Source organism: Oncorhynchus keta, chromosome 27 (assembly GCF_023373465.1).
Source record: "Oncorhynchus keta strain PuntledgeMale-10-30-2019 chromosome 27, Oket_V2, whole genome shotgun sequence".
NCBI lineage: Eukaryota > Metazoa > Chordata > Actinopteri > Salmoniformes > Salmonidae > Oncorhynchus > Oncorhynchus keta.
Window position 1 is genome coordinate 38783777 of NC_068447.1, and position 16725 is coordinate 38800501.

Below are 16725 nucleotides of genomic sequence, written 5' to 3' on the forward strand. Positions count from 1 at the left end.
CCCCTGTAAAAGAGTTAGAGGAAGAGAATCACAGTGAGAGAGGGGAACCGGCCAGGCAGAGACAGCAAGTGCGGTTCATCGCTCCAGTACCTTTCCGTTCACCTTCACACCCCTGGGCCAGACTACACTATCATAGGACCTACTGAAGAGATGAGTCTTCAATAAAGACTTAAAGGTTGAGGCCGAGTGTGCGTCTCTCACATGGATAGGCAGACCATTCCATAAAAATTGAGTTCTATGGGAGAAGGGCCTGCCTCCAGCCTAGAAATTCTAGGGACAGTAAGGAGGCCTCATGTCAACATCATACTTTCAAAATCCTAGCTAGCAGTCATCATGAATCAAGTTGACAATATACTGGCAAATCCTTTTCAATCCTTGTCATATGAAGAGAAATAATGAAGAGAAATGATAGATAAAACTTATCGGTGCTCATCAGCCATTGGACATAAACATTACACAAGTTGGAAATAGCAAATTCAACAATGAGTGGTTTGGAAGGAATCAGTGACAGTGGCCTTGTGATCCCAAATGTGGGATTAAGGGGCTCTTTTCCAAGTTTAAAATTGTATAAACATTCAATATTGGCCATGCTGTCAATTAGCATGATTTGTGCCGCGCTCAAAACAACTTAAAAACTTGTCTTCAGTGAGTTCAAGACAACTGGGAAGTCGAGAATAAACGAGCTCTGATTGGGAAAATAAGTTTTGAACGGTCATTCAACTCGGAATTGTAAATCTGGCCTCTTTCTAAAGCTACGACCTGGAGATCAATGACGCCATTATGATTCGACCTTGTTTTTTTCACAGTTCCAAGTTTATGAAAGCACCATAAATCCATAGAATGTTAGACTTTGATGACAAAATCTGCTCACGAAGGTCCGCGGTGCCACCTTCCTGTTCAAGTGAAGACAGCACAACAAGGTGAGTCCAAAAATGTATTGTATGCTGCTGCATAAATTATGTAATATGCCAGGGAGATATGTATACTGTAGCTAAGAAAGTAATAGTAAGTGTATATTGTGTAGTTAGATGTTAATAGCCCACCCTAATCATTTGGTCTATTTACCCCTCTTAATTTTGCCTACTGTTCTGACTTGGTGGTGCACATGTAGCCTATAACCTGCTTTAGAGAAATGTAATCATTGAATATTGTAAGAGCTTATATGGCCCCTTTATTTATCCTACGGTTCTGACTTGGTGTACAGGGACAACAGTGTAAGAACGCCCCATGTTCTGAATTTTCTCGCTGTACATTTCAAGTGCTAAACAGATAGTTGTATTGATTACGTCCGTCCTAGTTCGCTCATTAATGTCTTAATCAAAATTACGGATTGCCTCTTATCCCCATGTCGTCCCCTTAGGCCATAGTTTGTACATCTCAACTAGATTTGTTTAAGCAAGTCAGCCATATCAACTATGTTTTTTTTAAAGGCCATAAATGAGTCAGAATTAACTGTTTCGCTGGCAGACAAGGCTCCGCTGATAGCCAGGTGTATTCATGGTAAAATGTTGGGACTGCTTTATGTAGGCCCTAACAGTTTGGGCACCGTTTGTCATCATTTTATTGCAATTAATGTATTGTTTAGTGTTGTGTAGTGGCTTTGCTCGCATTCACCCCCCCCTTTTTTTTGCCCCACCAAGATTGACATGCTAAGATGATTATTGGTCTGTGATATGGGAGGTCTTCAGTTTTAGAGGAAGTGTAGCTCTCTATGTGCATGGCAGAATAATAGATTTGTCTACTCTGGGTCTGGGTGGTTAGTTAGTATGCAGTGTTGCAGACAGGTGCTGCTCTTGGTAATTGGAGGCAGAGGATGGATAACCCAGAGATGTATTTGTGTGCCATTTACAGCTTTTAGTTCTCCACAAGTGGACCATTACCTAAAATACATCTCCACCCCACAGCCTGGCTCTCATCATGGCCACAACAATTATTTGAGGAATCCTCACAAAAATGTTTTGCCATTGTCAATGGATGCCAGATATTAGCATTTTTCTCATGAATTGTCTGACAAAAACATCCCTTTGCTTTATACCTGGATTGACTGGATGACTGGAGAGACTTCCGGCGCCGACAGAGATGGCCGCCTCGCTTCGCATTCCTAGGAAACTATGCAGTATTTTGTTTTTGTACGTGTTATTTCTTACATTGGTACCCCAGGTAATCTTAGGTTTCATTACATACAGCCGGGAGGAACTACTGAATATAAGAGCAACATCAACTCACCATCATTACGACCAGGAATATGACTTTCCTCAAGCATTTCGCTACACTCGCATTAACATCTGCTAACCATGTGTATGTGACAAATAAAATTTGATTTGGATTGGTATGAAGTGTCATTTTAATAATTTGTAGATACCAGTTAAATCCTTGCTTAACGTATTGCCTATATAATACAATTAATAAAATAGGCGATTGTATACCTTTTAAATATTTTTTAATGAAGCAAATCCAAATGAGAAATGGTTGTAAAATTAATAAGAAATACATTATCAAATGTCTCCATCTGCTGGCGAATTATAGGCCCACCATTCAACCATCCACGGACTTCCACTTCTAATAGGAGCTCTCTCAATGCACATGTCTGTGGGGAAAGACCTGAACGGCGGGGAAACACCTGAACGTAGGACACGAACAACAAAAGCCTAAAATGCTTGTGCGTAAAAGGTACCTGAACGGAGGACACGCACAACAAAAGCTTAAAATGCTAGTGCGGTAGAGAGGTAGATAGCTTTTAAATACTAGCATTACGCGATGTTCTTGACAATTACACAATTTTCCTCTCAATATTAGTTATTTTCTATAGAGTTATAATCAGTCATTCATTTAAAAATGTTCCTGTGCGTTCTCCTCCATGGTCATCCCCCGTTCAGCCAGAAGGACATTCCACGTCACAAAATGGGTATTTTCATAAAGTTGTTGATATTTGCCTACGGCCACTGGAGAGGTTACAGGCCGGTAGGCCTACTCCTTTCAACTCCTGCTGTCCTGATATATCCCTGGTAAGTTCCCTCTAATAACTGTTAGTGATGGGTCGTTCGCGAACGAGTCAAGAGCCGGCTCGCATATCAGAAGAGCCGAATCTATTAATAAAAATATATAAACAATGAATCATCAAACGATTTAAATTAATAGAATTAACTCATTCAAAGAACGAAAATATAAATAAAATAATATAGGCCTAAATACTCAAGCGCACACATTCGTTCTGACTGTCTGCTCAGACGAACACTCACCTGTTGTTCCTGTCAGACACGCAGTGTCAACCAATGAACCAAAGATGCGTGAGGGAGGGCGGAGCCAACTCACTCTCAGTCACACACTTGGCAGCGGAGGAGAGAGAGGAAGGACAGCTGTGAAAACTACAGCTGGAAAATGAGTCGGAAGCACAGTAGCATTTGGATGCATTTTAATAATGTAGACATATGAGATTTTGTTTTGGCAAATTCTGCACTAAAGCCGGTTCTACGCACAACCCACACCTGCATTTGTGAACTGTGCACCCATCTGCGAAGCTAGCTGTAAGCGAAGCTTCGAGAAACTAGCGGGCCTGCTAGTAATAGCGGCGGAGCCAGTACCCTCATACGTGTTTACATTACAAAGTTATACTTTAATTGCAAATACGTAATATAATTATTTTTCATAACAAACCAATGCATTTTTAAATACATTGTGGTTAAGGTAGAGTATGATTTAATTTAATAATTTAATTAGAATTGTTTTAACACCAATCATAGTCAAACTAACGCAAACTGACCATTTTTTTTAAAGAGCCATTTGGGAGCCTAAAGACCAGGCTCTTTTTGGTGAGCTGAGCCGGCTCACTGAAAAGAGCCGGAATTCCCATCACTAATAACTACAGTTTTACTTGGTAACTAACAGTGAAGACGGTTTGTTCCAGACCGAGGCATGTGATAGTGGCACTAAGAGTAATTATTAAGAGTAATTATTGTAGATAATTGACACGAAGGCCAACGCCCGGGTTCTATTCATTACGTCTTGCAACTGGACAGTTAACCGTTTAAGAATCAGACGGCAAACAGACAGAACGGGACCCAAGTCAATTTGTCAATAAACTCCTTTAAGTTATACAACGTTTTCCATTTGGAGTAAACGGTTTGTCGCAAAACCTTTTGCAGCAGACTAAACAGTTTGCAAAATAATCGGTGTAATGAATATACCTCTGATTGTGTTTACACCATGTCGTCATGTTGTAATATTTGCCACATACGTTTCTTTACAAAGCTCCTGTATTTAATGTAAGTTAAAGTTTTGAGTACATGGGTTTTTGTAATGTGGTCTTTGCCAGATAACATCTAGGTTACTGCCTATTATTGCAATACATATTATTAGACCTACAAGACCTAGACCTTTTGCTTTTTGCTGGTCAACTATACACTTTAGCCATTATGGTGATTATTCAGGTAGTTCTATGGCCCACAGAGTTGCTTCAATTCTGTCTTCCTAGAGATGCAAGAGATGCTAAGAAACAGGTGTCATAGATGGATGTGCAGCTGTCTTCAAAGGTAGAACAATAGGTAAGTAAAGAAATAAAAACAACAGTAAAAAAAGACAGTGAAAAATAACAGTAGGGAGGCTATATACAGTAGCGAGGCTATATACAGTAGGGAGGCTATATACAGTAGGGAGGCTATATACAGTAGGGAGGCTATATACAGTAGGGAGGCTATATACAGTAGTGAGGCTATATACAGTAGGGAGGCTATATACAGTAGGGAGGCTATATACAGTAGCGAGGCTATATACAGTAGGGAGGCTATATACAGTAGGGAGGCTATATACAGTAGCGAGGCTATATACAGTAGGGAGGCTATATACAGGCACCGGTTAGTCAGGCTGATTGAGGTAGTATGTACATGTAGATATGGTTAAAGTGACTATGCATATATGATGAACAGAGAGTAGCAGTAGCATAAAAGAGGGGTGGTGGGTGGCGAGACACAATGCAGATAGCCCGCTTAGCCAATGTGCGGGAGCACTGGTTGGTCGGCCCAATTGAGGTAGTATGTACATGAATGTATAGTTAAAGTAACTATGCTTATATGATAAACAGAGTAGTTCTGTTGAAGAAACATACAAGTCGCTCTGGATAAGAGCGTCTGCTAAATGACTTAAATGTAAATGTAAATGTACAATCTACCTGCAGGGAAGCCTCTCAATGTTAACATTACATTGTCCTCTTGCAGACACTCCCATCCAGAGCAATCGCAGGGTCAAGTGCCCCGCCCAAGGGCACATCAACAAATCTCCCACCAAGTCAAATCGGGGACCCAAACCATAGAACAAGCTCCCAACCGCCAGGCCACCAACCATCCAAGACGCCCCCGAATCCAAACTACTTAAGTCGTTTTTTGGGGTATCTGTACTTTTCTTTACTATTTATATCTTTGCCTACTTCACTACATATCTAAACACAATAATGTACTTTTTACTCCATACATTTTCCCTGACATCCAAAATTACATTTTGACTTAAATGGTCCAATTCACACACTTATCAAGAGAACATCCCTGGTCATCCCTACTGCCTCTGATCTGACAGACAAATTATGCCTGAGTGTTGGTGTGCCCCTGGATATCAGTAAATACGTTTTTTTTTAACAATAAAATTGTGCTTTCTGGTTTACATAATATAAGGGAAGTTGATGTTATTAATACTTTTACTTTTTATACTTAAGTATATTTAAAACCAAATACTTTTACTCCGGTAGTATTTTACTGGGTGACTTTTACTTGAGTCCTATACTATTAAGGTATCTTTACCTTTACTCAAGTATGACAATTTAGTACTTTTTCCGCCACTGCCCTAATCTATGGATTTCACATGACTGGGAATACAGACATGTAACTGTTGGTCAGTATCTGGTGTGACCACCATTAGCCTCATGCAACGTAACACATCTCCTTCACATAGTGTTTTGATTGTGGAATGTTGTCCCACTCCTTATCAATGGCTGTGCAAAGTTGCTGGATATTGGCGGGAACTGGAACACGCTGTCGTACACGTCGATCCCAAACATGTTCAATGGGTGACATCTGGTGAATATGCAGGCCATGGAAGAACTGGGACATTTTCAGCTTCCAGGAATTGTGTACAGATCATTGTGAAATGGGACTGTGAATAATCATGCTGAAACATGAGGTGATGGCAGCGAATGAATGGCACGACAATGAGCCTCAGGATCTCATCACAGTAGCTGTGCATTCAAATTGCCATTGATAAAATGCAATTGTGGTCATTGTAGCTTGTGCCTGCCCATACCATAACCCCACCGCCATCATGGATCACTCAGTTCACAATGTTGAAATCAGCAAACCGCTCACCGACACGGCGCCAATCACGGGGTCTGCGGTTGTGAGGCCGATTGGACGTACTGCCAAATTCACTAAAACGACGTTGGAGGCGGGTTAAGGTAGAGAAATTAACATGTAATTATTGACATTCGTGCAGTCAACATGCCAATTGCACGCTCCCTCAATTTGAGATATCTGTGGCATTGTGTTGTGTGACAACTGCCCATTTTAGAGCAACCTTTTATTGTCCACAGCACAAGGTGCATCTGTGTAATGATCATGCTGTTTACTCAGCTTCTTGATATGCCACACCTATCAGGTGGATGGATTATTTTGGCAAATTAGAAATGCTCACTAACAGGGATGTAAACAAATTTGTGCATCAAATTTGAGCGAGATAAGCTTTTTGTGAGTATGGAACATTTTTGGGATCTTTTATTTCAGCTCATGAAACATGGGACCAACAATTTGCATGTTGAATTTTATATTTTTGTTCAATGTAAATGCCTCATGTAGTATTAGATCGGTAATATTGTTTAAAGATGCACTATGCAGAAATCACTCCTCCATTTCCTGGTTGCTAAAATTCCAATATTTCGCTTAATTTCAGTTTATGTGACAAAACCAGTAAGTATAGTTTAGTGAATCATTGTACCATCTAAACTGTCATAAAATATATTTTCCATAACCAAAAATATTGTATTTTCAGCTGTTTGAAGCTAGTGTCCAAAACCGAAAGTAAAAGAAGCAAAAACAAAACTTAAGAACCGGGACACATAGAAATAGCCCACATACAGTAGAACAGATTTACGGCTTCTTAGACTTGCTTTCATTGAGAATGGCAGATCTATAACACATTTCTATGTGAATTTGGTTGGGTCAGCCAAAAAGTTACATAGCGCAGATTTGAGTGAAGTCCCCACCATGCTTCAGAATGAATGTTTCATGCAATCTGCTCTTATCATCACTCTGCATTAGTGTACACTTTTGTTAACCATGACTAACCTCTACTACCTAGGAAGGCACAAACACTACATGACCAAAAGTATGTGGATACCTGCTCGTCGAACATCTCATTCCAAAATCATGGGCAATAATATGGAGTTGGCTGCTATATCAGCCTCCACTCTTCTGGGAAGGCTTTCCACTAGATGTTGGAACATTGCTGCAGGGCCTTGCTTCCATTCAGCCACGAGCATTATTGAGGTCGGGCACTTAATGTTGGGCGATTAGGCCAGGCTCGCAGTCTGCATTCCAATTCATCTCAAAGGTATTTGATGGGGTTGAGGTCAGGGCTCTGTGCAGGCCAGTCAAGTTCTTCAACACAACTGTTGCCACAAAGTTGGAACCACAGAATCGTCTAGAATGTCATTGTATGCTGTAGCGTTAAGATTTCCCTTCACTGGAACTAATGGGCCTAGCCCGAACCATAAAAAAACAGCCACCAAATTTTACAGTTCGCACTATGTATTGAGCCAGGTTGTGTTGTCCTGGCATCCGCCAAACCCAGATTTTTATCCGTCGGACTACTAGATTGTAAAGCGTGATTCATTACTCCAGAGAACGCGTTTCCAAAGTCCAATGGTGGCAAGCTTTACACCACTCCAGCAAAAGCTTGGCATTGCGCATGGTAATCTTAGGTTCGTGTGCGGCTGCTCGGCCATAGAAACCCATTTCATGAAGCTCCCGACGAACAGTTATTGTGCTGACGTTGCTTCCAGAGGCAGTTTTGAACTTGGTAGTGAGTGTTGCAACCGAGGACAGACTATTTTTACGCGCTATGCGCTTCAGCACTCGATGGCATCCTATGACGGTGCCACGTTGAAAGTCTATGCATAGTCACTTTAATTACTCTACCTACATGTACATGACCTTAATACCAGTGCCCATGTACATTGACTCTGTACCGGTCAGTACCCATTGTATATAGTCTTGCTTTTGTTATTTACTGCTGCTCTTAAATTACTTGTTCTTCTTATCTCTTACTTTTTGGTGGGTATTTTCTTAACTGCATTGTGACAAATAAAATTTGTTTTGAGCTCTTCAGTAAGGCCAGGAGAATGAATGGCTGTGTTCCCGATTGTATAGCCCTGTCAGCGATGGGTGTGGCTGAAATAGCCAAATCCACTAATTTTAAGGGGTGTCCACATACTTTTGTATATATAGTGTAGAAGGGCATAGTACAGAACATTATAAGGTCAACCTCAAGAAAACACTTTTTAAGTTGAAATTAAAATGCATTCTGTCACAAATGCTTAGCACTCTACTGCATTGCATCCATCAGGTCAGAGTGTGTCCCCATTAGCCCATTTGGTCCATGAGAGATCCCAGGAGACTGTTCTCTGGGGGGGCTGGAGTTCTAGCAGATGGGCCACTATGGACTCATCTGCAGAAGCACACTCTGGAGAGGACATATCTACTGCTGTGGTGGTCAAGACACTCAGGGGTATGCTCTTGTACTGCACAGCGCTATCAGAGGCTGTGTGTGTGTGTGGAACATAGTTGCATCTATTTGGAGTGTTTGCCTCAAGAAAGTTTGAGTTATGGAATAGATTTGTGAGTACCTCACAGGTAAAAACAATACATTTTGGAATTGACCTCTTAGCGGGAATTTCTCATCCCACTGTATTAAATAGAAAAACAAGTTAAGTGGATATTGTTCCTTTTGATAAGTTGAAAACTTTGGTGAAATCTCTTACGTGCAGTATACTGTGTCTCCTTTCAAATGGCTTAAAACAGCCTGAGGCAAGAGTTTGTGGACGGGATCCTTTTCCATGGGACAATGTGTAAACATCTCCACCTGGTCCAGTCCAGATGCTGTGGTGCCAGTACGAACCACTACCCATGTACCTGGTTCTGTAGTCCTGGCAACCTCCTGCATTACCTATGGACCCTGAGGAATGTAAGACAACAAAGGCCGGGACTTCACGTTCAACTTAGCTGTAACTACTTTGCTGAAATCGTACTCAGCAGTGCTCTTACTAATCAACTATGTTGAATAATTCTATTCCCAATATTATGTAAAATCATTATTACATTTTTCAGATACATTTAATTAAAAGGTTCAGAGAGAAATAATTGGTCCATTTAATTTCAGACATTTAATTCCAGTCATCCACTGACTTAAATAAGATTAAATAAATTTCCCTGTTCTCCAAAGGGATTCAGAGTCCTTGGATCCACTCCAGCACTTTTCAGAGAGATCAGTGTTTTTGGTGGCAAAGAAGATGGCAGCAGGCCAACATGACAAGCTGGCCAATCAGGGGACAGCTGATGTCCCTCTCAAATGGCAGGTTCCAGAGAGGATGAAGCATCCAACTAGACAGGAGTGATGTGTGAGCGTTGGGACTTAATCTGTGTTTGGGAATCTGCCCCCGTAGCCTAGAGTATACGTAGATGCTTGTTTAATTAACGTTCTGACTAAATATTTCTACATGCCTTTGTTGCTTTTTGTAATATCAACATGCTTGATAGCGGTTTTCCTCTCACCCTCAGATGATCTTTTGGAATCTATACGTCATATATGAATTGATCACATTGGGTAACTGTTACCTTGCACATATCTGATTTAAAGTAATTTTGCAAATATACCTCACCAATAAGCTAACAAAATTTAGGGTGACCAGTTTTAGTGGAGGAAAAAAAGTCTGTATAATATTCTCATTAAACAAAAATGTATATTCAATCACTCCACAGCCAAGTAAAGCCTGTTATTAGCTGTGTACCGCCTCCATGTTGTGGCCACCTATTTAATGTCATTGGGCTCTCATTCTGTGCTATTCAGATCTCTCAGGTATGGATGTGGAGCTTCAAGGACCGGCCTGTGTTCTCCGCCATCATCAAGCTTCTGGAGTCCTACACATACCTGATACTAGACATCTACATCCCAGAGGGCATAGACATCTTTGACTACACCAAGAGGGCAGGTGTGCTCCTCTAAATATCTAGCCTAAAGCATCACATTCATGAATGAAGAGGCTAAAAGCAAGCAGGGGCAGACTGGCCATCTGGCAAATGCCAGATGGCCGGTCCATTTTTAGCTCAGTGAGTTTAACTTTTTTTTGTTCAAAATTATTATCTGGCGATAAACTAGAAATTGGCCAGTGAGGGGGGCCTCGAAAATAAATGGCCTGGCGTGATAAACGCCAGGGCCAATTTCTGGTCCCAGTCTGCCCCTGAAAGCAAGGATTTGGTCCCTTACAAAGCATTGCTGTAGTTGATTCTAGGTTCAGGTGTACTGTGGCATCAACATCAAGAGAGATTTTATTAAACCTAGATTAAATGTTGTAAATTATTTAACATAAGGGTGTGTAAGTATTGTATGGCGAATGCAACCTATAGCCTTATTGTAAGATTGTACACATGTTGTAGAACACTGGGGATTTTTGGATGAGTGAGAATTTCAGCACAAAATGGATGTCAGGAAGAAAAATCTTCTAATGTTATTGTCACGTCACAATTGCTCACCTCACATGTTTGGTCCATCAGTAGTGAGTTATTTTTTGAAATTGTACAGATGTAATAAGCGTTCTTGATGTCATCTTGTCATGAAACCAGGCAAGTCATTATAAATCACCACTTTTTATTGTCAAAAGGTACAGAATAAAAAATACAGATCTTCATAAGACGATTACTGGTTTATAATTGGGTGAGTATCACTCTTGTGCATTGAACTGTAGTAATGAGGCATGTATTGTGGTCATACAGTTGAAGTCTTGAAGTCACTGATCATGCTACGCAAAATTGGCCTTTAAGTGTACTTCACTCCCTCTACGCTGTTGATTTTGTTCATAAAATTGCACGTCATTGACCATGATGTTAACAAACCAGCAGTTTGGACCACGTGGAGGTGACATTTATAGGTGTACTGTAGAGTTGCTGTTGTCAGTCTCAAGACATTTCAAAACAAACTCGTCACATTGTCTCCATCACTCACACACATCTAAAATCCTAAAGCGAGGCACAAACCGCCATTTTCATAACACACCCAGTCATGCGGAAATGGAATAAGTCCTTGCTCGACCGACTGGATCAAGAACAGGAATATCTAGATATTTTCACACTACTGAGCAGAGCCGAACCAAGCCAAGATGAGCAGGACTAGTTACACATAAACCATAGTTACTGGAACAGTGCTGGAAAGGACAGCAGGAAAGGAAATGATCCAAGCCAGCACAGTTCGGGCCGGCACTAGTGTTATGGAAAAAAAATAATACATTCATCAATATACCTTGGGTAAAAAGCTATTTTTTTGGTACTACTGAAAGTGCAAAGCCTCCTAAAACAGAAGCAGAGGTGCACAAATACCAAATAAAAAGCTACGTTCACAGGAGATAAAAACCTAACCACTCGTGTAAATCAAATTGAAAGATGTCAAACCCTTACTTAGAATAAAAATTTGCTCATGTGTTTGGAGCTAAACACGAGAACCAGTTATCTTACATGGATGCTCAATATTGTATTCACCATAGCTAGCCCGTGACATCTTTTTTATAATAGCACTGTAATTCTAGTGATTCAAATATCTTGTGGGAACATAAGCACGAATACATTTTGCCTCCAATGAAATGAAACTAATCTCTCGTCGCAATAGTAGGAGGACAAAAAAAAGGGACAAATTTAAGATTAAAGAATGCAGTTTGATGCTAAAAAAACAAACTTGGTTTTTGAAATTAAAATAAAAAACTAAATATTTAACAATCCCATATGCACACACAATGTATTATGTACAATCACTGTGGTAGAGTTAAGTAGAACAGAAGATATGAACCAGAGTCTGTCGACCATCATTTACAAAACAAACCGGGTGGTTTGAGCCCTAAATGCTGAAAGCCATGGTATATCAGACCTTATACAACAGGTGGGTCTAATCCTGGATGCTGATTGGTTAAAACCGCATTCCAGCCTGTGTCTATTCCACAAGTTACCACCTGCTAAATCTGATGTTAAAATGCCTATTTACTCTATTCCAGTGGTGTTAAGGACTTAAGTAGTACTTTAAAGTATTTTTAACTTCAGTTGTTTTTTGGGGGAATCTGTACTTTACTTTTGGACAACTTTCACTTTACTGCATTTCTAAATAAAATAATGTATGGAATGAAAAGTACATTTCCCTGACACTCAAAAGTACTTATATTTTGAATGCTTAGCAGGACTGGAAAATGGTCAAATTGACACACTTATCAAGAGAACATCCCTACTGCCTCTGATCTGGCGGACACACTAAACACATATGCTTTGTTTGTAAATTATGTCTGAGTGTTACCCGAGTGTGCCCCTGGCTATCCGTACAATTAAAATAAATGCATGAGCAATTTGATATGATTTATACTTTAGATATTCAAGTATATTTAAACAAATACTTTTTTTTTTACCCCCTTTTTCACCCCAATTTCGTGGTATCCAATTGTTAGGAGCTACTATCTTGTCTCATCGCTACAACTCCCGTACGGGCTCGGGAGAGACGAAGGTCGAGAGCCATGCGTCCTCCGAAACACAACCCAACCAAGCCGCACAGCTTCTTAACACAGCGCGCATTGAACCAGGAAGCCAGCCGCACCAATGTGTCGGAGGAAACACCGTACACCTTGCGACCTGGTCAGCGTGCAATGCGCGCGAGGAGTCGCTAGTGCGCGATGAGACAAGGATATCCCTACCGGCCAAACCCTCCCTAGCCCGGACGCTAGGCCAATTGTGCGTCGCCCCATGGACCTCCCGGTCGCGGCCGGCTGCAACAGAGCCTGGGCTTAAACACAAATACTTTTACTCAAGTAATATTTTACTGGGTGACTTTCACTCGAGTAATTTTCTATTAAAAAGGTATCTTTACTTTTACTCAAAGTATGAAAATTGGGTACTTTTTCCACCACTGCTGTTCCATCTGACTGCGCAATCCACTGTCTCATCAGACCAGGCAGGGAAGTTAAACTTGATCTCCTCTACAAAAAGCATCTAGACATTATCTCACATTTCTTTTAGACTAACATTTAGTTTAACAGCGGAGATTTGTATAAACCTTGCTTGCCTGTCTCCGAAATTTGCAACATTGTTTCAATATTCAAATTCGATCTCCAGCTGTCCCATAGTAATGAAGGTGTCGGGATGAGACAGGCAGTCAGCTTTTCTCAGCCAGTCAAAATGAATCAGCATCATTTTTATGGATATATGAAGAAATGTCAATAGAAAACTGGTCAAACGAAAAAACAAAGTGCAGCTAGTTTGCAGTCTTTCCAGCTCGAGTTTGAAGTGATTGTGTTAGCTGTGTTGTTGGCTAGCTCATCTGAACACATTTTCCATGCCAGGTGAAATTAAATGTCACTAAAAAACACCTTAAAACAAATGAAAATGAAGCTACTTTGTTGTTATTCTGTCTGCACTGTTATACGTGACTGTAAATTAGCTGTAGTTGGCGAGCAAGCAAGGGATTAGAAAATTGCCAGCCAGTATGGCAATGGAACATTTAGAACGAACGACTGGATCGCGTCTCTGGCAACCTAACCGATAGAACGAATGACCAGCCGGCTCTCGGTAGCAACACTAGATTTGTGTCAGGACTATATATCCCGTGGAAGGGTTAAATGGAATGAATAAAGTCACCAAAATATAATTTATGAAAATCTGTAAATCATTATTTGAATATGTTGGTTACCAGTTGTATACAAGTGATAATGGCCAAGAAGCTGGTGTTTGGAGGATAAATTGGCATGGTTAGCCGGCCCCACGACTTTGTCTCGGGCTTAACGCCCGTGCCAATATATCCTCCAAACACCGACTTCTCGGACATTATCACTTAAGTATTCCATGGGTATGACAAAATTACTTTTTACTCTTCTAATTACATTGGTAACCAGTTTATAATAGCAATAAGGCACCTTGCGGGTTTGTGGTATATGGCCAATATACCATGGCTAAAGGCTGTATCCAGGCACTCTGTGTTGCATCGTGCATAAGAACAGATCTTAGCAATGGTATATTGGCCATATACCACACCTCCTCTGGCCTTATTGCTTAATTATACAATGGACTTCTTTTGTATCTGCAATATGATGAAAATAAAATATTTTTAATTAAATGTATTACAAATTGGGAGCATGCAATAAGTTTGAATCTACCATGTTTACAGTAAGTCTCAAATGACTATTATTTACTGAAAATACTTCATAATAGTTGGAGTAATCTCAAGCACAATTATGCACACAGTACACACAAGACAGTACAGTACAATTCTGCCATTGTATTGTAAAAACATACCTAGACATTCAAACACTGTATTAATCAAAAACAAAATGGCTAAGGTACATTACATTATCCATCAAGTGGTCATGATGAAAAAGGCAGTTAAATCTTACAAAAACATTAAAACGTCCTCTTACGTCCTTTTTCGATCCGCTGTGGATAGCTAGCAGCAGCAGTCTGGGAGCTTTAGTTAACCCCGCCGGACGGCCTGTTGACAAGCCATGTGTGAGTTTGGAGCAAGGCCTTTAACTCCTACTACACTTTGCAACTCCAAAGAGATGTTGGGAACAAAATGTAGGAGACAGACCACAACAGGTAGTACACACATGCCGGAGAGAAAGAGGAACAGAACACCATGACAACTCCTGCAAAACAAAACAGGAAAAACAAATGAGATGAGTCGTCTACCTAATGAATAGCCTACCTTTTTTCATGGCTGGATTATTGTGATCTGAAACCATTTTAGAAAGCTTTCATTTCGATTTAAAAAAAGGGAAATGCCACCATTTTTCAACATCATATTCATTATCTCCAGCACCAAACCAGTGTCTACATATGCGAAAGGAGAGTTTCTACAGCATTGATCTGTGGTTAAAAAGAGAGTCCTAAAAAAAAAAAAAATGCTCCTTTGCGACTTCACAAAATAGGAGGATTACATTTAATAATTTTTAAAAATATAAATAAATAATGGGCTTTTTAAAAACCTGCAAAGAGTTTAGCCAGAGGGAAGGTATTGTCTTGCTCTCCAAGTCATCGTGGGTTAGGGTTATAGTGTTGTATAATCAGTTATTTTAAAATGTTTTAAAATCAGTGCTTTAACTTTTAATGATGTCATTGGGTAGACCTTTAATTTCCCACATATGTAGACATTTGTATTGTGCAGAAGATAATGAAAATGAAGTTGAAAATTGGTGGAACTGCCCTTCAAGTAAGAACTTATTTTGAATGGAGGATTCGTATTACTGCTCACATGTTTAAAGTACCTGCGGCCTCATTTATCAAAGGTGCGTGAGCATAAAAAGCCTACTTTGCTTGCACAAGTTTACCCACAAAGGTTGGTATTTAGAAATGTTGAACTTGACAGGAAAGTTTGCAAATCTTTTGTATTGCAAGCAAATATAGTTATTTTTCGGGAGATGTAAGCGTTTGCACAGGAATTATAATGGTAGGCTAATAAAAAGTAGCCTAATGACAAAATGGATGCATTTGCAGTTGATAAGAAGATCGTATAGCAGCATGTCACCTAATACATTTATTATGCCCACATAGGTCTAAATCACAATCATATTGCAGGCCATGTTGCTCATTTTCTGACATAACTCATCTATTCCCTCTACACAATATTACGCTAGCATTTATCCACCGCTCATTCAATAGCCAACCATGTTCGAAAGTAAATAGACCAGTAACCTATGTAAGTATGTATAGCTAGTATTGCTGTGCAATAGGAGCTCAACATAATAGCGTGTACTAAGGCAGGATATAGAAACACAATCATGTATTGACAAACAAAATATTGAAGAAGAATATTTTGCATAGACGTGTGGGGCGGTAGGCCGCATTTACTTTTAAATTCTTCAATAGACAAATCAATCTTGCAGAATGCACGGACAGTATTCGCTATAGGTGGCATGTATTTTTTTGTGGTGAAAAAGTTACTGCAAAAGATTAAAACATCCTACAGAAATGTGATCTCATTTGCTATTCCGATTTCTTTAAGAAACAGAGATGGCAAAGTACCAACATCTTCAAATCATACAGCAAATTAGGGTGTTTTTGTTTCCATAAAAAGGTGAATGGAGGGTGTTTTCCAGGCCGGGTTGTAACGCTCGGTCTCGAGCACACAAATATAGTATGGCTCTGATTTATCAGTGAAGGCATGCGTATATATTACGAGCGACAGTTCGATAAATCCCAATCATTTGTGGCGCACGCAAATCGTAGAATCTCCACAAATGCCATAATTTAGTAAAAAATCTACACACGGTTGATACAGTGGGGCAAAAAAGTATTTAGTCAGCCACCAATTGTGCAAGTTCTCCCACTTAAAAAGATGAGAGGCCTGTAATGTCCATCATAGGTACACTTCAACTATGACAGACAAAATGAGGAAAAATATTGTTAATGAATTTATTTGCAAATTATGGTGGAAAATAAATATGTACTTTTTTGC

General features: G+C 40.0%; 1 protein-coding gene and 1 long non-coding RNA gene across 3 annotated transcripts in view; one reads left to right on the forward strand and one right to left on the reverse strand.

The window, feature by feature from the left end:
• On the forward strand, positions 1-11530 carry LOC118359982 (uncharacterized). The gene is made up of 3 exons (XR_004820788.2): positions 1-3684; positions 4472-4541; positions 5211-11530. It is a non-coding gene; the product is annotated as an uncharacterized LOC118359982 (long non-coding RNA).
• Positions 10880-16725, reverse strand: part of LOC118359981 (transmembrane protein 269-like) — a 22688-nt gene continuing 16842 nt past the window's right edge. For both annotated transcript variants that reach the window (XR_008083103.1, XM_035738951.2), the window contains one exon: positions 10880-14917. Coding sequence is in view for 1 of the 2 variants with exons in the window: in XM_035738951.2 (XP_035594844.2) it covers positions 14808-14917 (110 nt within the window). In the remaining variant the exon portion in view is untranslated. The remainder of the gene's footprint in view (positions 14918-16725) is intronic.